The following is a 22,284-nucleotide window of genomic DNA, read 5'->3' as shown; positions in this document are numbered from 1 at the left end:
ATTGTTTTAAGCAGATCCTGCTGGTTTCCTTGAATGTTTCCTAATCCTAGATCAGTGTTAGATTGATCTCCTTCCAGCTACTTCCACCCACTATCGTATGAGGCTGGATCTCCTTGTATCTCTTTTCTTGTAAGGTGTCTGTACCTGACCTCGCAACACCTAGCATAAACTCACTTCTCCCCATTCTACTAAAACTCCTCTCAGTTGAAGAGGCTTTGTCATTCAAGCTACTTCTCAACTTCACTTGTGTGAAAATAGCACCCAGTACACTCCTTGAGGTGGATGGTGTTCAGAAGAGCATCCAATCACAGAAACCATGCCAAAGCAGACGCTGGAGCCTGATGCCATGCTCTAGTTTGTTGGATCCTGTCAAACCATTCAACCCACACCAGCATGGAAGATGGATGTTAAATGATGATCTTTATAACAGACTATATCCTTGGATGTCCTTTATTATCAGAAATGTTGCTACATATGTTTTTATTTAGTGAGTTGCATTATCTACACTGGATTGCCTCTTTTCATATCATAACCCTTAATTATTTTGCATATTCCATGCTAGTGCCATGTATAAAGCACTCATGCTGGTACCACATATAAAGCACCCATGCTGGTGCCATGTAATAGCATTGGTATCGGTACCACATAAAAAGCATCCAGTACATTTTGTAAGGTGGTTGGCATTAGGAAGAGCATCCAGCATTAGAAACCATGTTAAAACAGACAATTGGAGCCTGGTCAGCTCCTGTCAAACCTTCCAACCCTTGCCAGAATAGAAAGCAGATATGTTAAATGATGTTGTAGTGATGACGATATTTCTTATAAGTAAATAAAACACTTAAGCCAAATATACCATGATGTCTGATCTTACCTTAACTATCCATGTGTTTTTTTATTGCCATATATTCTCTGAAATATTTCAAACATTGATCATGACTGTAGTTGTGAAAAGATGAATACAAATGCCTTCAAAATTTCCAGCTTCTTATTTCAAAACACTACAACTTTTATGATTTATAAATATGACAATTATATATAATAAAAGCTCAACTTTTTATTTCTTTTCATTTCCACTGTGATTAATCTTCATTTTCTATTTATTGATTGCCATTAGATTCTGATTTGGATACCATGATTATACATGCTAATTGTATGGCTCTCTTGGCCAGACTATACCAACAAATACACTGCAATGAAGCGGCAATGTTATATTTCTCTAAAGCTAAAGATCTGCAAATAAAGTAAGTGGTTTCCTATCATAAAGTATGCAACATAGTATATAGTTCTTTTACATTATCACAAACACTTCACACTAACTGATTCTTTCATTGAAAGTAAATAAGCATATCTTTGTGCAAGTATGTGCAAATTTGTGTATAATTGTTTCTTCCTCTCTATTTTTTGCTGAAGTTTTGCTGAGTCATAAAATTATATGAAGTGCAGATATGATTGTGTTATTATGAAGGTCGCCTCCGTTTCAGGTTCAATCCCACTATGTAACACCTTGAACAAATGTCTTTTACTACTGCCCTGGGCCAACCAAAACCTTGTGAGTGGATTTGGTTGCTGGAAACTGGACGGAGCTTATTGCATATATATGTATGGGTGTGTGTATATGTTTTAGTGTCTCCTCATCTCAACGTTACATGACAGTTGCAAACAAGTGTCAGTGTCAAGCAAATGGAGTCCTTCAATTCCAGTCTTCCATGAAAATATGTTTGGCTTGTGGAACTGTTACCTTCTTTGGAAACAGGTGAGGGTTAACAACAGGAAGGAAATCTAGCCATAGAAAATCTGCTTCAGTAAATTTCACTCAACTCCTGCAAGCATAGAAAAGTGGACTTTATAAATCCTTAATAAAAAAAGCAAAACTTCAATACAGTTAGTTGCATTTTTAAGAATGTGTGTGTGTGTGTGTGTGTGTGTGTAGCATTTTATATATATGTTTTGTGATAGTTGTTACCTCCAATCTATGGTTTTGCACCAAGATCCTGATATTTGGACACAGTGATTTTAAATGGATTTTTTGGAACATTCAACAAAGCAGGAAACCAGATGGCTTGGTATGTCAAGTAATGTTAGAGTTTGATGTTTTTGCTGTCTTGTTTTAAGACAACAAAGTACCAGTTGCATTACAAGTAGTGGGGACCAGTTCGGGAACTTTTTTTTTTTTTTTTGTGAGAAGTAAATTATTGTCAATTTTCAGTTGCAGTGCTTTTGATCAAGTGACTGGTTATACAGGGCAATTATTCATGCACTCTCAGAGTGGTTGGTGTTAGGAAGGGCATCCAGCTGTAGAAACTCTGCCAGATCAGATTGGAGCCTGGTGTAGCCATCCGGTTTCACCAGTCCTCAGTCAAATCGTCCAACCCATGCTAGCATGGAAAGCGGACGTTAAACGATGATGATGATGATGATGATGATGAGTGACTTAAGGGAAAGAACCCAGTATTTCAACGATTGTAATTATCTCCTCATCAATTTTTTCTGTTAGTACATTGTTGGAGAATTTATTGAGACATATAGTATTTCTGAACAAGGGAGTTTTGTAATTGACTTCTCTATTATTCCTATTCTGTTATTGATAATCAAAGGGAGTAATTACTTTACCACACAAGTTATGCTCATGCATTACCAGTGAAGTGACTTTCTACAAGAAAAGAACAAAACACAATAGTAAAAAACACTCACTAAACACCTTGCGCCTGTGATTTATTGTATAAAATGCAATGTGGCAATATAGTCATTTTGCATTTTCTCCACTAGCTAGTCTGTTACTGTTTGAAGGTTCTGGTGCTGGTCACAATAGAAGTGATCAAGGTTCTCTCAAGTGAAATGTGACAGCTGTTCCCTTTCATTTATCATTGGTTGTGTGCATTCCTCTTAGTTGGACTGAGTGGGATTGCTGGTCTCTTTGTGGGTAATTCAGCATACTGTGTCAGTTGGCAGTTACTGCAACAAGAAACTGTTTCCTTCGAATATACAGTCCTTCATTTTTGATATTCTACAGAAAATAAAAGACCACCTAGACACTTGCGATGTATATGTGAAAAATAAAATTCTCAGTAAAATAGATTTCCTCAAATGTTACCCACCCATGTAAACAGACTATTTTACTGCTACAATTAATGTGTTCTTCATATTATTTCTGTTTCTGAGTTTAATTAATATTACTATATTTTTCCCTAGAATTTATCAAAGGATTCAAACTGAACAACCTGATGCTGTAGCTTCTCAAAAACAAACTATTACAAAGTAAATATTCCATCATTGAACATTTTTTTAATTCTTATATTAACACGCTTCCTTTTTATTTTCATTCTAACTCATAACAAAGTTACAACTTACAGCACTTCTTACAACTGAATAAAATTCACTGCACACACACACACACTTTATTATTAAAGCTGCAAAAGCATCACAAAAATATCACAAAAAAACTACTACTCAGAGTTTCACGTTTCTGCTCATCAGACAGTTGTGATCAAGATGAACAGGAACATGAAACACTGAGTAGCAGACTTTTGTAATATTTTTGTGATGATTTTGCAGTGTCTAATAATAAAGCATATTACTCTACCTCTGGTATTCGAGTACTATTTTTTTCCCACCTTGTTTCACATTTATTTGCTTACTTGCGAGTATGTATGGTTAAGCTTAAAGATGAGTTAATATCGTCTTTCTTCCTTAGGCCCATAATTCTTTGAGGTGGAACTAGCTCAAGCCATTCCTGTATCTGCTCAATCAGTTATTTTTACTTTTTCATCAGTAAACTAGATGCATAAATTGCAGGAATAACAATCTTTTATTTTTGTTTTTGCATCATTGGTGTTTCCTACTTGAAACTACTTCTTAATATCTTTTCCACAATTTTCTAGATAGTTTAACTAAATCTTGGTCCTGCATCTAAATAGAAATATATTTTAGATTTATCTAAAGGAAGATGAATTATGATAAAATATGAATTTTTAGAAGATTATGAAGTTTAAAATATCCTAAAATGTTCCTTTGATTTTAAAATAAGTAATAATTTGTTTTGCAGAATTTGTTGTGAATTAGCTAAACATTCATTTGTGATGCAGGAGAGTGACAGAGCAATGTCATTCTATAACGAAGCACTTACTTTTAATGATGGAGATGTGGAGGTATGTCTGAAAAGCTTTCTATTTGTGATTTTAGACGAGACAGAACTTCAACACGCATGCACACACACACACATACACACACACACACGTTTCTAAATTAACAATTCTGAATGTAAGTGGCTGTTTTCATGGCAGCAACTCTGAGGATATCCAAAAGTTGTGTGTCTTGATGATAATTTGGCGGGTGGTAAACAACTCCAAGTAGAAGTGTTGACATGATCATGTGTATATTGCAGAAAAATACTTCCTGCTCAGATTGGTTCAAATCATCACAAGGAATTGCTGATAGGTTTGAATGAACATAGACTATCACCCACCCATAATTTTTGTATTGCCAGTTATTGTGGGTGCAGTATGCTCAGACCAACTGATATCCCTTATCCATGACTCACCAGACTTGACGAATTTCCATATTTGCCCATTGTCGCATAGGCTAAAGCTTTCCTGTGGCACAGAGTTGCAATTTAGGGAAGCTACAGTTCTTAGCTTTGGGTGTACATCAGGTGGTAGGCCTGGGCATGTCCGAAAGGTAATTCTGCTTTTGCGCCGAGCCCTATCAGCGGCTAGATGGTATGCCCGCGCCTCAGTAGAATTCGAAAACGACAGCCGAATCAGTCTGGGTTTGGATCCTGGTCGGCCAAGGCGGAAAGCACTTTTTGGAGTAACACAGCTTAAGTCCTTAGATGTGTTGCCAGTAAATGCCTGTAGATCAACTATATCTTCCGATACTCCGATGACAATTACCTCATGGGTGGTTGATTCAGTGGCTTCTTCGATGTGTCTAGGTTCAGTAAGAGCTATGGGTAAAATGTTGAGCAAGACACTCCGATACAATCACTCATTGTGAGGTTTTGCACAGACGCTGGTTTTGATTCCTGCTATTTCTCGGCTTAAAGCAGAAATCATTTGTCAAATTTCCGCAACTTCTCTACTGATGGTTGATTTTTGTTGGTGTTGAGAAGTGTCAGGAGAGGAGGGCATGGTTGGCTTTTGTTCCTGTTGATGTTCTTCAGCTGGAATGGTCAATTTTTGTTGTTGTTGAAGAATGACAGGGCAGGAAGACACGGGCGGCTTTAGCTTTTGTTGATGTTCTTCAACAGGAATGGTCGATTTTTGTTGCTGTTGTTGAAGAGTGACAGGGGAGGAAGACACAGACGGCTTTAGTTTTTGTTGTTCTTCTTCATCAACAGAACTGGTATTGGGAGACATAGTAGTCAGTTTTAGTTGCTGTCCAGCAGCAATGGCAGAGGAAGACACAGTTGTTGGTTTTTGTTGTTGCTGTTCAGCAGCAATGGTAGCAAAGGACACATATGTCAGACACTGAAATGACCAGTTTAGTAGCTGGACCATTTCCCAGAGTTTAGCCATCTCAAAAGTATGGCGTCCTTATTTTTGACCTGGGATCTTTTGAAAGTTTGTGGCACATTGAAAACAGATGGAAACATGACATTTACTGCATTCAATCCATCTATTTCGGAAGGAATTTTCGAGTTCTGTGCATAAATGACAGATGTGATTTGCCTGGCAACACTCTATTTTGGGACAATGGTCCACTGTTTAACAGATTCAGAGAGCACCTGTTTAATGTGCAACACTATAATCCAGACCATATAAACCTTCTGAATAATCACCACTTCTTGTCGTTGGTTTACTCCAGCATCAAGGTTCCTCTTTCACTAGGCTTCTTTGTGAACAGTAACTGATTTTCTTTTTGTGTGTTTTCTTCCTCTGGTGTCCACAACCATTTATTTTCCCTCATATTTCTTCTCATCTCCTTTTATTAGTACATACTCATTTTCTTTAAACTCCCTCACCACTACACACATGTCTACATATGCTATGATCAACTCTGCCACTGCTAGTTTTTATTTTTATTTTTTATTTTTTTTTTGTCTTAACAAAATTTTGATTTTTTTTTTTTTTTGTCTTTAGTCAGTATGTGCTATTTCCTATTTGATTCTATCTAGAAATCAAAGGAAATGACTGTTGTTCTCTTCAAAGTTAGCTTTTGTAATCTGGACATCAATGTTTTGAAACTGACCTATTTTCCATTACATTTCAGACAGATTCAGTGTTGAGTTGCTGAAGCAGTAATATCGTTATAGCAAATATTCTGATCAATAGCACAGATTTGCTTGTCAGTTGCTTGACCTTAACCACTTGAGCATGTTGCTTAGTGGCTGACAATGTGTGCATCTCTGAACAAGAGTAGTGGGGAAGCATCATAGCCATGTGTTGAGAAGTTTTGAATAAATGTAACAAAAGCAAAGTTTGAAGGAAATGTTAGCCATTTTTCATACTTTCTGGAAGTAAACAAATAAGAAATAACAGTTGTTACCCAAGGACAAAAGTCATGTTAGTGTAATCAACGTTTCTACACACCATCCATCTCTCCTGTCTTCTACTCAGAAATTACATGCTCATCTACCCACTTCCTTCATTCATCATTACCATATTTTTAAGATAAAAATAATTTTTTTCCTTGTTTGTTATCTTTCTTTGTTCTGATAAAAGCCTGTACCCAAAACTGCAATAGGTTTCCATCATAACAAAATGCATTGAGTTTACATTTATTTTTCATTAGAAAATGAAAGAAAAGGGAAATGAAGACAGCTTCTATATATTACAAAAAACCTTTATATTTCAGGCACAAAATCCTATCTTCAGAAGGAAGCAATCCAAGAAATGTGTATTCACATCAATCTCTGCATTGTTAGAGGCTCTCTTTGTTTCCCTTTTCATTTTCTACTTCTGTACTACACTGCTTCAAGCAAACTACTATGTAGTTATCTTTAATTATTTTTATTACTTTTCATATTTAGCTTTTTAGCTTTGTAGGTAGATGTTAAAAGTTCTTGAAAGAGTACGTTCTGTTATGCTAAACTATTACTTTGCCCCTATTATAAACTGATTGTATGTATGTACTAGCTGTAACTTCTAAAAAATTCTTTATTTATGTAGGTTATGCTGGAGTTAGCTAAAGTTTATCTTGTGTCTGGAGACTTGGACAGCTGTCAATCACAGTGCTTATCATTGTTAAAAAAAGACAAGGACAATGTTGCAGCAATTATGGTGAGTATTTATATTCTGTTAATTTTGGGTCATTTGGAGGAATTAGGAGATCAGTGACATTAAAACTGTATGTGATGTTTGCAGCAATACTGATACATTAACATCATCTAATACAGCGGTATCTTGTTGCTCTCACAGTCACTTCTAGGGTGATTTCATTTCGCCTAGCTCTTAAGTATATTGTTTTCTTACACAATACATCTATAAAGTGATTTTTCCCAAGTAAAAACTGCAGCTTTTGGCATTTCAACAGCAAATACTTGAAGTAAGTTATATTGATAAAGATTTTGTTATGGAGCTGCTTCTGTTGCATAATTCAAACATGTCATACTTTGAAAAATAAATTTAATTAAATGTAAATGTGATGGTTTTATTTAACTTTTTTTAACATTTCAGATGCTTTCAAATGTATATTTTTATAAAAATTCATTTGAAGAGGCCATCAAACATTATAAGCAGCTGCTGGAGAAGAAACCAGGTGAGACTACATGTTTAACTTTGCAATAGTATAAGAAAGCGTTCATGTAGCTACTCAAACTATTAGAAAAGCAGTCAAATCTCCATGGGTACATGTTGGTTTCGTCTGAATAAAAGACAAAATGTCTTTCATCATAAATTTCCTCAAATAGGGATGATTAAGGGCTCAACAATGATAAAATACTAGAGTGTCAAGAGAATGAATACAGTAACTTGACCTGCTAGAAATAGTACATCTCTCTCAAATACACTTTCACTCTTTTGCTAAGGTGAGGAAAACACTTGCATTTTTTCATAGAAGGCCATTTAGAAATGTAAAAAGTGAATGTAAAGGAAGAATAAATTTTGCAGACATTTAAAATGATAATAAAAGATTACAAGAAAATGGAATACAACACGTACTGATTTACTGTCTAATGCTTCTTTGTATTCAGGCTTTGCTAAATTAAGTGTTCACATTATCAAAAATATAGTGAAAGTTTCTCTTCCTACGAAAAAGTGAAAGTATTTTCCTAGAAAATGAAATTATGAGTGAACAAAAGTATTCAATCATAATAATAAAATGAATAGTGGATAGTAGGGTATTGGTTGGATACAATACAGTATTCAGTACAATGAAAGCATATTGACCTGGTTTTTTAAGATGATCTTTGCCTAAGTTAAGATAACCAAGGTACATCCTATCACTAGGGCACCCTTACAATTTAGATTTGTGCCCAAGAAAAGAAAATATAATTCTGTGGTTACTCATCAAAGGAATTATACAGACCTTTGCAATATCTAAAAGTTTTCCAAAATTAAATCATTTAAAATATTTAATTTCTTTTCTTTCTCTTTTTGTTTAATTCCAGCTTAGCTGAACTAGTTTAACTCTAGGTTAGCCTGTTCAGATCTTTGATCAAAAGTCTAAAATAAATATTTGTTAAATTCTTGCAGATAATTATGAAGTTCTTGCTAAACTTATTGATGCTATGAAATGCAATGGGCAACTTGATGAAGTGCCAAAGTTCCTGGAGTCTATGAAAGAGGCTTTCACATGTGCAAAAATGGAAGCTGGTTACTATTTTTGTCATGGTCTCTATAATCGGTAAGAAGTGTCAGCATTTATAATGATATACTGTGCTACATGTGATTTATCTGGCATCTAGCTAAAATAACTTTGTTTCCTTTTTTCCCTTGTTGGCATGAGTTAGATGACACTTGATAGAGCAGTTCTCTACTGCTGGATACCTTTCTTGTTACCAACATTTTCTTGTTTTCAAGTAAGGTACTTTTATTTATTGGTGTTTGTTAAACCACTGAGTTGTAAGACATGTAAAACATAAGCAAATGTCACTGCTGCCCAAGCAATCTCAATCCAAAAGAAAATGGCAACAAACACATATGCATGTCCATTTACATACATATATATATGTATGTATATGTGATCAAACTTCTGCAGGTATCTTGAAAAACGCACCCAGTATATTCTATAAAATGGTTGGCATTAGCAAATGCATCCAGTTGCAGAAACCATGACAGAACAGTCCTCTCGTTCATTGGATCCTGTCAAACCATCCAGCCTATTCCAACATGGAAGACAGACTTATTTATATATGTATAGTCATCATCATTTAACGTCCACTTTCCATAGGTTGCGCAGTGAGATAGGATCCTGCAGTTCAGAGAATAAGACTGAGACTGAACCAAAACCATGTGGCTGGGAAGCAAACGTCTTAGCTATGCAACCAAATGTGTACTGCTTTAGAAATGACTGTCATAAATAACTACCTTAATAAAGTAACATCTCTTAATAAAACTGCTCCTTTCTGGTCCCTATTTTCAGATTAATCAGTTCTTCTACAATTGCTTTAAAAAGCTTCAACATGGCTCGCAAAGATACAACATGGAGTAATTCTGCCCTTTACAACATGGTAGAGATATGTCTTAATCCTGACAGTGACACAATTGGAGGAGAAGTCTTTGAGTCGGTGGATAACAGTGATGGGTTAGACTCGTTTTATATGTTCCTTGTTAACTAAATGTTTTCTTTTTTTGTTCTTTGTGCTGAAAAGGTTGAAGATTACAAAGTATTGGCAATAAGAATTCTGATGTTATGGTACATTATTTCACACATTTGAAAAGTAGAAATAGAATTTTTATCAAACAAGAGGTTGATATTGTTAGAACAAAGCAAACTGAGAATACAGATGTGAATACAGAAATTGCACCATCTCCACTTAAATTACTGCAAAGAATATTGGTAAAGGATTGGTGCTTATGAAGTTCTGCAAGCTTTCACTGAAAACAACCTTAATTGTGAATATAACATAAAAAAAATTGCAAGAGGAGTTTACAATAAGCGCAAGTTCCTACACTGAGTTGTATAATGTGATATACATCATCAAAATGTAACATCGGTTTTCCATTGCTGGTATGGGCTGGATGGTTCAACAGGAGCTGATGAGCCAAAGGACTGCACCAAACTCCATTTTCTACTTTAGCATGGTCTCTATGGTTTGATGTCCTTCTTAATGCCAACCACTTTACAGAATGTACTGGCTGTTTTCTATGTGGTACTAGTATGCTTATCAAGTAACTTGCATATAAAAGCCATCAACTGAGTGGGTGTAGTACTGAGGGAGGTGGCTTTGTGCCAAGAGATAAGATAAAATGAGATAGACAGGTACAGGTGTCTTTCTGTAGGGGTGGTACATGGTTACTCCTGTTGAAAAAGAGAGATAGTGGTGAAGATGTATCAGGACATACCCTCAAATTACAGGAAAGTGAACAGGAGAAAAATGATAGTGAGGATTAGACAGGGTGAATGTTTAGATATCATTTGGGGACATAAAAGTGGCTGTATTGCTTTTCAGCATTATCCAAAAATATCCACTGCACATACTATCACTTTACATAGAAATCAATTGAAAAATAAATTTTGTATTACAGGATTTCATGTTACAGTAAGTTTTTCAAGAACATACTACTCCCAGTCAGATTCCTGTGCTTTAATAAGCAACAGATTTTAATTACTTAATAAAGATTTCTATGATGAGTAGTATAAACTGTTCTTTGTACATGGTGACTGGATAGTATTATCATAAATATATTTTGTTCAAATTATATCAAATTCAATGTTGTCACTTTCTTAAGAAAATTAGGAAAACATTACATTCTTTTTTTTTTTTTTTTTTTTTTTTGTTAGTTATGATCAGCAGAGAACAAACAATGAACGGGTGGCTCTCAGGACTGCTGAAAAGCTGCTGAAGGTAAGATGTATAATTTTTTTTTATCCTCACTGGCATCGTAACTATCATCACTCCCACCAGCACCGTCATAATAATTATAATTGCAGCAGTTACTTTATGATAATTAAAAATATGCTTGACACAACTGTTTTTATCCATTCCTTAACTCTCACTTAACTTGTAGTTTGGGTATACGTATTTAGCTGACTACATTACTATACCTACACAGCTTACCCCAAATTTGTTCCAGACTGACAACTTCTAAACTGGTCTCAGGGAAAGACTATACAGTCATCTCCACCTCCAGGATATTGTTACTCAAACTCGTCCTTAAACCTCCATAATGTGCAAGGGAAGATGATAAACCAGCTATTTTGTTCATCTGGTACAGAGCTGTGAGCACTTGGCAACATTCCAGAAGCTATATGATGATCTTTGATCCACATTTGATCTTAGATCACAGCTCAGTCAAAGACTAAAGTCATCAGGTATATCTTCTAAAGGATAACCATGTATGATCTTTTGTGTAGAAATCTTTATAAATCTCTCAATATGCACCTGTGCATTATCACCCATTTTAGACTGGCACAACATAGGATGTTGGTAGCAGATGGACCGATTATCCAAAGGATCATGACATAACAAGTAGAAATGAGTAGACTGAAAAGCAGACAAAAATAAAAAGAAACCTTTTTTAAATAGGTAATTTGTCAGGCAAATAGAAGAGATCACAGTACAGAGGAAGAACATGGGACCACTGGGAACAACACCAAAACAACTGAATAATGTTGCAATTGAAACCCAGATTGTGAAGTTTCAGATGCTTTCATTCACTATTCTGCAAGATTCCTTTCAATGTGCTTGAGAGTTGGGGAAACTTATTGTTACTAAATCTCAAACCATTTCTCCATTGAACACGGCATGAATATACTCACTATCATCATCATCATCGTTTAACGTCCGCTTTCCATGCTAGCATGGGTTGGACGATTTGACTGAGGACTGGTGAACCAGGTGGTTACACCAGACTCCAATCTGATTTGGAAGAGTTTCTACAGCTGGATGCCCTTCCTAACGCCAACCACTCTGAGAGTGTAGTGGGTGCTTTTACATCCCACTGGCACAAGGGCCAGTCAGGCAGTACTGGCAACGGCCACACTCAAAATGGTGTTTTTTATGTGCCACCTGCACAGGAGCCAGTCCAGCGGCACTGGCAGCGACCTCACTCGAGTGTTTTTTCATGTGCCAGTAAGGTGACACTGGTAACAACTGAGGACTGGTGAACCAGGTGGCTACACCAGGCTCCAATCTGATCTGGCAGAGTTTCTACAGCCGGATGCCTTTCCTAACGCCAACCACTCCGAGAGTGTAGTGGGTGCTTTTACGAGATAAATAAAAAAAAAGACATCTACTGTATTGCAAACTAACCAATGTTAGCTTTTCAGGGTGATGATTGAAAATATCGCTTATTTGGTCCCTAGATGAAAAATATACTCATTTTGAAATATTACCAATACTGTACAGACAAAATGGATTTGAAATCTTAGCAAAGATGTACCAAGATGGAATCAAAAATGTACTAGAAAACAAACATTATCAGCATCATTTAAAGCTGGAATGGGTTGGACAGTTTGACAGCATCTGATGAGCCACAGAACTGTGTCAGGCCCCAATATCAGCTTTGACATGGTTTCTACAGCTGGATGCCCTTCCTAATGTTAACCACTCTACAGTGTGTGTACTGGGTGCTTTTTTCGTATCACTAGCACTAGTGAGGTTGTTCAGTAACTTGAAAGACAAAATAAAGAAAGGAAAAGGGAAAAGCAATTGAGTGGGAATGCATTTGAGAGAGGTGGAGTGGCTTCATGTGAGGTGTTGGAAGCTAAAGTACAACAGAGGGACAAGCACAGGTATTTTGCTATAGAGGTACACAGCTTCCCTGCATTATGCAAAGGTGAGTGAGAGTAACTGTTATATGGACTGTTGGATTTGTGTTCGTCTGAAGTCCTGTGTCAATGTGGTTCATCTGAGTTCATTGTTTCATTGTTGTTGTCTTGTGTGACTGGGGTAGTAGAATGTCATTGATATATATGGCGGACATGATTCTTGTTTATTCATAACGAACATTGGGTGAGTGCGTTCTTTGTATGTAATTGAATAATAAATGTAATAATTAAATTGTACAACTCGTTGTGTTATCTCTGTGAGTCTTTCGAGGGAAATACGACAATAACTGGATGAATGATGGAGTTGGTGGTGATGGGGTGCTAGTGCTTATGTACAAGGTACAGGAAGGCAACTATGAGGGAAAATATACATTATGGATCACAAGGAAAGGAAAGTGTGAGAGGAGAGTGACATACAGGTAGGAATTGGACTAGAGGTGGATGTAGTGAGTGACAAGAGGGTGGAGGTGTAATTGATGGTAAATATCAGTTTGCAGGGTGAGGTAGGAGAGACAGAAGTGGCTCAGGAAGGAGAAAGTGACAGGCAGCAATATATGTCTGTGGAGAGATCAGAAAGTTGGGAGATGATGTGCAGGGTGGGAGAATAATGAACTGTGGCAAAGATGGAGGTCAGAGGTGCATGAGGGTGGCTATAATGTGTAAAGTGACAAAGAGAGAGAGATACCAATAGAGTAAACTGGCAGGGGTACCCAGCAGTGCTTGAGTATTAAATACTCGGCAATGGTTTTGATAGGTTCTACCATTTTTTGTTGTACATCTCTTTGAATATTTTTTGCATTAAGTTGCAAACATTGACATTGAGGAAGAAGTAACTTTTTCCATAGACCATGAATAAAGTAGGAACAACAGGGTGAAATGCCTTGGAGAAGCCACAGGAACATCGCAGGGGGTCCAACAATTGAATGTAAAGTGGTCCTGAAAAGGCGTGTTATTATTCTCACAATAGCCCTGAAAAGGATTGTTAACCGTTCACTGGGAAATAAACGTCCTTTTTCATTCACATGAAAAGCAGTGGGTGCAGTGATGCCAAAACTCAAGCCATCTGCAAGGAGATTGAGAAGCTGTAGTGGACCAAATAAAAGAAAGACTAAAGAAACAGGTAATTTTGAAGGAATGGCAACAATAGCACTCACTCACCATAAACCAGTTTGGCAGGGAAGCTGTGGCATATTGGACGGCCTACAGCTCCTCACAGTAGACAACATTTTTCGTTTTGGCTTTCAGGGCGAACACGTAATGGTTTTTTTTGCATCTGACTCATAAGCATCCAACATGTAATTAGCCGTGCAAGAAGCATGGTTGGCCTAAATGGAGGCCTGTCGTTGTTAGTGTTTGGCCTTGAGACTTGTTGATGGACATGGCAAAGCAAAGTCAAAGAGGGAACTGAAGTTGATGCAAGGGACATTGCTTATCTGATGGAGTAAGAGGTATCCCGGGTATAAAGACGTCTCCGATGCCACAACCCGTAAGAATTGTTGCTTCAGTAACATGAGGCAGCACATTTTTTACCACCAACCACGTTCCGTTGCATAGACATGGTGGCTCCAGGTTCCTCAGCAGTATGACCAGAGCTCCAATTTTGAGGTGCAGTTGATGAGGCAGTAGTCCGGAGGGGTCCAAGGAATTGAGGAATTCTGTGGGAAAATTAACAGCCTCTTCTTGGTCCACAAGTGTCCACAGACATGTAGGTGTGAAGGTTTCCAGGAAGGCTTCGCAGTAGGTCTTCATTGAGTTTCACTACAAATGTGTTTTTGGGAGCTGATATGGCTCTTTTGCACAGCTAATTCAGGTTTTGGTAGTTTATGTGCAGACTGGGAAAAACAGCGGTCATAAGGTCATCCACAGTGTCCACAGGTGTGCTTACATGTGAGGCAGCCATCTCTCCAGCTGCATCGGAAGGAGCTGTGCCATTACCAATGGTGAGAAGTTGCTTGGAGAAGTCACCCGATAAGTTGTCACCGAAAAGCAGGGCCCTCATGTTCTGTCAAAAATGAGTGATTTAAGGGCGAAAAACTCATTTTCTACTCAGTTTTTCGCAATTGTTGGTCATACATGGATGAATTCTGTGAAAATTGGAGTCTCTTAAAATTATCCTTAGGATGAGTAAATAATGTGTAAAAATTTGAACACAATCCACCAAAGCAGTGAGTTTTTGAAGATTTAAAGGGGAAAAAAGTGTATGAAAATTGGTTTTTTTCACAGTTTTTCATGGTTTTTTGTCACACAGTGGTGCCTTTGAACATAGAACAGATACTTGATAGAACCACTGTTACATGGTAATTTTTTAGCCATAAATACCAACAAAATCAGACTTTCCAGTAAAAAATTTTCTACTGTGTAACTTAGCAAAAATGCGAAAAATCAATTTTTCCAAAGTTTTTCACAATTTTCTTGGGCATCAGAGGCCTCAAGGTAGTGCTAAAATATTTGTCTAAAATGTCACTACATGACAGTCCTTTTGAGACCAAAATTATAAAAATTGGACGTTCCTGTAAAAACTTTTCTCATGTGCAACTTCTGGCTTTTTTTGTAAAAAGTGGGGGAGGGTCCCTTCAGTTTTATCAATTTTTCTCCGAAAAGGGGGTATCTCTAGGCATCGGTAATGCAGCAGTGACCTACCTGGGTGAATTTGCCATTTAATAATAAAAATTTCATCCAAATCGGATGAAAAATGTGGAAACACATAAAAACACACACACACACACACACACACACACACACACATTTTGAGTTTTGTAGATACAGGTAGATGGGAATGGGATTGAGAATGATGGCAGATAGGTGAGATGTTAAACATGAAGTCTGGCAGTTCTAAGATTTGGCTCAGAGATGGGGAGAGATTACTGAAGGTGCAGAAAGTCAGGTGTTCAGTGGAAATGTCACAATAATCAACATTATGCAAAAATCTGTGTTAACTAGGACTGCTAACAAGCTCAGAAAAATTGACAAGGGTTGGGGTCTAAAATTTCTCAATCTGATTGAAAGTGTTTTCCGATGAAAAACGTTATATTTAATTTTTTGTTAGATCCTTTTTATGAATTCTCTTAAATATATTCAACACAGCCATAGATTTTGTTCAGATTAAATTTATAAAATTACTTCGTTGCTTAATTTTTTAGTGAAAGTATTTCTTACACATTTTTTATTTTTCATAACTATCTGCATAAAATATTTACAAATTTTCCCACTAACTATTAAAAATCTTATTGGTTATTCCAGGAAATGATATTTATCTTTAACAAATTTTACTAAAAATACATCTTTTAATCTTATAACATGAGGGATTTGATGCAGTGTGAAAAATTTCAACAAACAGAAGATTCAGTTGAACATTAGAATAAAAAGATAGAGGTTTGAAATAAAACTAACTGTAAATAGGTGTAAATGCTATATTTTCCAGAAATTCTAAGTACTTCTTTTATCTTTTGAGTAGGAGGTGAAGCCACAAGAAGATAACACACAATTACAGATAATGAAGAACATGGTGCTAGTGAGTACCAAAAATAAAGCAAATGTCGAGAAAGCTTTGATGAATTTCATGGAAATTGTCTCTACCTATGTAAGTTATATATTTACATTGTTAGGTTATTTGTTGTTATATTATCAGATGAGATAATTTCATGCATTCTTTAAATCTTTGAAATATATTGACTATTGTTAAGTGGCCAAAAGGAAGGAAATATTTATAATAAAATTCAACACCTATTGTTGGTGCAGGCATAGCTGTGTGATTAAGAAGTTTGCTTTCTTACCACTACGTGGAAACTTGGGCAAGTGTCTTCTACTATAGCCATGGGCTGATGAAAGCCTTGTGAGTGGATTTGATGAGCAGAACTGGAAAAAACCCGTTGTTTGTCCTCTTTTTTTCTCTTTTTCTTTTGCTGCACTTGTAAACCAGTTGTGACAAATCTTCGCCTCCAGTAACAGAGCATTCACTATATTTTGTTTTCTATGTGTGCCATTCCTGAAGAGCACATGTATCAGATAGCTGTGTTGTTATCTAATATCTGGTGCAAAACCAATTGGTAAGATCAACTGTAGTGGATTTATAATATTGTATTTTTTTATTGTGGAGGCACATGGGCTAGTGGCTAGAGCAACGGACTCGCAGTCAAGGGATCATGGGTTCAAATCTCAGACCAGGCGATGTGTGTATTTATGAATGCAACACCTAAACTCCACATGGCTCTAGCAGAAGGTAATGGCGAACTTCTGTTGACTCTTTCACCTCAACTTTCTCCTGCATCTAGCAGCTCACCTGCGACGGATTGGCGTCCCATCTAGGTGGAGAACTTATACTCCAGTGAAACCAAGAAACCGGCCCTTATGAACCAGGCATGGCTTGAGAAGGAACAAACAACAACATTCTTTGATTAACCCACGTGTGTGCGTGCGTGCGTGCGTGCGTGCGTGTCCTTGTCATAATCAGGTGATTGTTGTAGATCAATGTCTTTCATTTCCAGTGTTATGCAAAATATATGTCTAGCTATGGGGAAATATTACCTTGCTAGGAAACAGGTAAGGGTCAGTGACCATTGAAAATATGTTTCCAATAAGTTCCACCTGACCCATGCAAGTATGAAAAAGTGGTTGTTAAAACGATGATGAATTTGTCAACTCAGTTTTATTTTATTTATCTTTTGTTTAGAGAGAACCATGATTAATATTTGAATTCTTAAACATCATCATCATCATCATTGTTTAACGTCCGCTCTCCATGCTAGCATGGGTTGGACCCTTAATCATTTTCCTACAAAACAGATGTTTTAAAAGCAAAGTGTTTGACATTTTAAATCAAATTGTCATTTCACATACTGCATTGTTTAAAAACTTTCCTACAAGCTCAAAATGTTTTTTAATATAGGAAAGCTACCTGACATAATTTTACAAAATAGGCATCAGTTAGGCATTACATCTAAGGAATGTAAAGAGTAGCATGTTTGTTAAATAATTTGTTCTGGATTACCTGTGACATGAAAGACTTCTTATTGTCTGTTTAAATGTTTAGTTTTGGAATTAAAACTGAAATTTAAAGGTGGTACATTAGCAATGATAAACATTATTTATCACATTTTGAACATTCCAAAATTAGATTAGTGATATAAAAGTAGTGATAAACAAATTGATTCTTTAATACAGCTATTGAGTAACTTTAGTCAGATCTATCTTTGAACCTACGGTTCATATGAAATCCATTATCTCAGATTGTGAAACTTGCTAATTTAATGAAAACATAAATGAAGTATTTTGATGTTTTGATGAGTTATCAGACTATTAACCTCATCTTAAGTGTTAAACAATTTGTTTTGATCAGGTGTCTTATTTTAGAATGCACACAAAGTACCAGATATGGTTATCGGGTGTCTTATTTCTGCACTGTACTCTTGTGTGCTCTTGTTTTGACATCATGTGATGGTTGTAAGCATGCATCAGTGCCATACAAGTGGCGTTGTTCATTTCCGGTCTTCTGTGGAAAAACATTTCAGGCCAAAGGAAAATATTCCCTTACATGGAAACAGGTAAGGGCTGGCAACAGGAAAGGCATCTAGAAAATCTACCTCAATAAATTCCATCTGACCCATGTGAGCAAGGAGCAGTAGATGTTGATGATGATATTCCACAAGGTACATCTGATGTACAAGTTGATAATCATCATCAAATGCCTTATTCCTGAATGTGTGCATTCTATCAGACTGAATTCTATGCAAAACATTTCATTTCTAAACCATGGGTAATAACACTTTTCTATAAGTAAACGAGTCTATGCAATTCATAATTTCATATAGCACTAGGTTCTTGACAGAGACTATTATTTTGTATGTTGCAAACAGTTTTCTCTTCATTTACTTTGAGAAAGGTATGCATGTCACCTCTAACTCTAATTAGTATGAACATCTGGAAATTATTTTACAAGACTATACTCTTTACTCTTTTACTTGTTTCAGTCATTTGACTGTGGCCATGCTGGAGCACCGCATTTAGTCGAGCAAATCGACCCCGGGACTTATTCTTTGTAAGCCTAGTAATTATTTTATCGGTCTCTTTTGCCGAACCGCTAAGTGACGGGACATAAGCACACCAGCATCGGTTGTCAAGCAATACTAGGGGGACAAACACAGACACACAAACACACACACAGACACATATATATATATACATATATACGACGGGCTTCTTTCAGTTTCCGTCTACCAAATCCACTCACATGGCTTTGGTCGGCTCGAGGCTATAGTAGAAGACACTTACCCAAGGTGCCACGCAGTGGGAATGAACCCGGAACCATGTGGTTGGTAAGCAAGCTACTTTCCACACAGCCACTCCTATATGTTTTCTTATAAATATTCAATTCATTTTCTGTATTGTTTTTTTTTTCTTTCACTTGTTTCAGTCATTAGACTGCTGCCATTCTGGGGCACCACCTTGAAGAGTTTTTAATTGAACAAATCAACCCCAGTACTTCTTTTTTTTTAAGCCTGGTACTTATTCTACCGCTTTTTTTTTTTTTTTTTTGTCGAACCACTAAGTTACAGGGACATAAACAAACCAACACCAGCTGTCAGGTGGTGGTGTAACACACGTATATGTATCACCAGAAAATCATAAATCCGAAAATGAAGCACACTCTAGGTTATAAAGCAGTATAGTATCGAGATAGAGATAGATATGGCCAGTTTATGGGGTTACCTTGGGTTTCACGTCCATAAAGCGCTTAGTTTTACAGTGTTTCTTCAGACGCTAGGCCTATAGTCCCTCTAGCAAGGAAGGAGAAAAAGACTTTGTTACTGTCAACAACAGGGGATTGTCTCCTTTGAGTGCTACTCGTAACTGACTGTTATCGTGAGGGTCCCAGGACGCCAACAGGAATTCCCTAAAGTGCGAACATGGTCCAAAGACTTCCCTTCTTGCACTTCCAGAAATTTCTGTTGCACCCTGGGACCCACACGATAACAAGGTCAATTACGAGTAGCAGTCGAAGGGAGACAATCCCCTATTGTTGATATACAGTAGCAAAGTCTTCTCTTCCTCCACTTTCTAGAGAGGCTAGCCCAGGGTGCCATGCCTGTATGATGAGAATTATGTAATAAGCATTTGGTATTTACTATGAAGAAACACTGTAAAGCTAAGCATTTTCTGGACATGAAACCCAGGCTAACTTCAGAGATCAGCCATATCTATCTTCATATATATAATACATTAAAAGTTAGTTTGAATCTTGCCTGCTTGCAATGTTACACAGCCAAACTGGTGCACAATGGGAAAATACTATGAATTAAGTTTACCCTGATATGTTAATACAAATGGAATAAAACAAGTTTTGTGTAAATTGGACAAGTAGTTTTGGAAATATTAGAGGCTTTGGGATATAAATACCCAAAACGGTGCATAATGGGGAAAATATCCTGAATATAATGTTAATCCTGAAAGGGAATTATCTTTCAATTAGACACAGTGACTTGACAATGAAATAATATGAGTTTTTTTGGAGTAAATGTTTCTATTTTCACTTTTTGATAATTTAGAAATATTTTTAAGTGAATGTGATTTCAAAAATATAATTTGTTTGTACTGTAAGTATTTATATTTTAGCTTTCTTTAAACAGACAATATTTCAATGTTTTTAAAATTATTTTCAAGTGAATACCATAACAAAAATTTTTTTTGGCATATCTAAAATATAATCTAAAGTGAAAATGACTTTAAAAATATGGTAAATATTTCATAAATGACCCATTCATAATCTCAGTGTGAAAGTTTTTTTCCATAGGCTTTGTTTTTTTGTGCATTCAACGTATCTCATCTCCAAAGATATGATTGCTATTTCTAGCACACCCTGCTAACATGTATCCGCTATTTGTGATAAAGGACCTGAAATACCTGTTATGTGGTAGCAGGGTGTGCAAGAAATAACAGCCAAATCTTTCCTTTTCTGGAGAAAGGAACTGTTTACACATGATTTTGCTGTCACATTCATTGAAAGCATGCAAAATTACCTGGAAAAGAAAAAAAACCCATGAAACAAAGCTCCATTGCTTGGAAACTGAAAGTTTCCCGGTGACCCAAAGGGTTATAGGTAGTCTAGTATATATATATGATGACAGGCTTTTATCAGTATCTTATTTCTTTATTGCCCACAAGGGGCTAAACATAGAGGGGACAAACAAATGGATTAAGTCGATTATATCGGCAAGTGTCTTCTACTATATCCTCGGGATGACCAAAGCCTTGAGTGGATTTGGTAGACGGAAACTAAAAGTAGCCTGTCATATATATATATGTACATGTGTATGTATATATATATATATGTGTGTGTGTGTGTGTGTCTTTGTGTCAGTGTTTGTCCGCCACCACCACTTGACATCCAGCGCTGGTGTATTTACATCCCTATAATTTAGTACTGACTGAAACAAGTAAAAGACAATAGGTAAAAGAAGACAAAAGACATATTATACCCATAATTATTGAAACAATTGAATATGTAACCAACTGCCTCAACACCAATTTGGAGAAATCAGGGTTCTCAAAACCAGAAAAGGGAAAGCTAATTAGAAGACTACTAGTACAACTTCCCAAAAGTTTAGCATATTAGTACATATGCACATGTCTAGGTATGCAAACTGTATGTGTGAGTAGACATACATAAACCAAAATATACAAGTCTGCACATGTACTGATGTCAAATGCTTGCATGTAACACACATACATATACAATTGCCATGTTGATATTGTTGAAATTCTAATGAAGGAACCATAGATCTAGGGTCACACCAACTCTTTCTCCACTAGTGAGAAATCTAGAAATAAAACTAAATAATAGCATACATAGTATGTACTACTACTACTACTACACACAAACATTCATATGAGTATCATAGTTTACTTGAAGCATTATGATATTTAAAAAAACCAAAGAAATAGTGGGAAGAGCATCTTAAAATGCAAAGTAGAACTTAATAACTCATTAATTCACAGGAATTGATAAATTATTATTTTTCTTTGCATTGTGAAAATATTGCTTTATTTGTTTTCATCTATATATTGTCATCGTTTTACCATCCATTTTTCTATGCTTGCATGTGTTGGATGAAGTTTATTGAGACAGATTTTGTACAGTTGTATGCCCTTCCTGTTGCCAACTCTCACCTGTTTCCAAGCAACATAATATTTCCCCATGACCAGACATGCTTTCTCAAAATATTGGAAATAAATGACAATGTTTGCATGCTTGATAGTTGTAAATGAGTTTCACTATCAATGTCAAAACAAGATGTAAATGGACATACATGCACACACGTGTGTGAATGAGTGTATATATGTAAATAAAACAATTATATGTTGGTCTTCCATACAGTCTCCATCTACCAAATTCATTCACAAAGCTTTGTCCAGACCAGG

General features: G+C 36.3%; 1 protein-coding gene across 1 annotated transcript in view; it reads left to right on the top strand.

The window, feature by feature from the left end:
- The window catches only part of LOC106872545 (tetratricopeptide repeat protein 21B), a 71,719-nt gene that overhangs the window by 43,638 nt on the left and 5,797 nt on the right, over positions 1 to 22,284 (top strand). Inside the window, exons 24-32 of the mRNA XM_089348523.1 lie at positions 1,115 to 1,241; positions 3,190 to 3,255; positions 4,043 to 4,145; positions 7,107 to 7,217; positions 7,614 to 7,695; positions 8,631 to 8,781; positions 9,520 to 9,681; positions 10,882 to 10,945; positions 16,325 to 16,450. Of these exons, the coding sequence (XP_089204649.1) occupies positions 1,115 to 1,241; positions 3,190 to 3,255; positions 4,043 to 4,145; positions 7,107 to 7,217; positions 7,614 to 7,695; positions 8,631 to 8,781; positions 9,520 to 9,681; positions 10,882 to 10,945; positions 16,325 to 16,450 (992 nt within the window). The remainder of the gene's footprint in view (positions 1 to 1,114; positions 1,242 to 3,189; positions 3,256 to 4,042; positions 4,146 to 7,106; positions 7,218 to 7,613; positions 7,696 to 8,630; positions 8,782 to 9,519; positions 9,682 to 10,881; positions 10,946 to 16,324; positions 16,451 to 22,284) is intronic.

This window comes from Octopus bimaculoides, chromosome 3, assembly GCF_046866305.1.
Source record: "Octopus bimaculoides isolate indiv1 chromosome 3, ASM4686630v1, whole genome shotgun sequence".
Lineage (NCBI taxonomy): Eukaryota > Metazoa > Mollusca > Cephalopoda > Octopoda > Octopodidae > Octopus > Octopus bimaculoides.
Note: the sequence above shows the minus strand (reverse complement) of the source record. Positions and strands in the feature narration are given on the sequence as shown.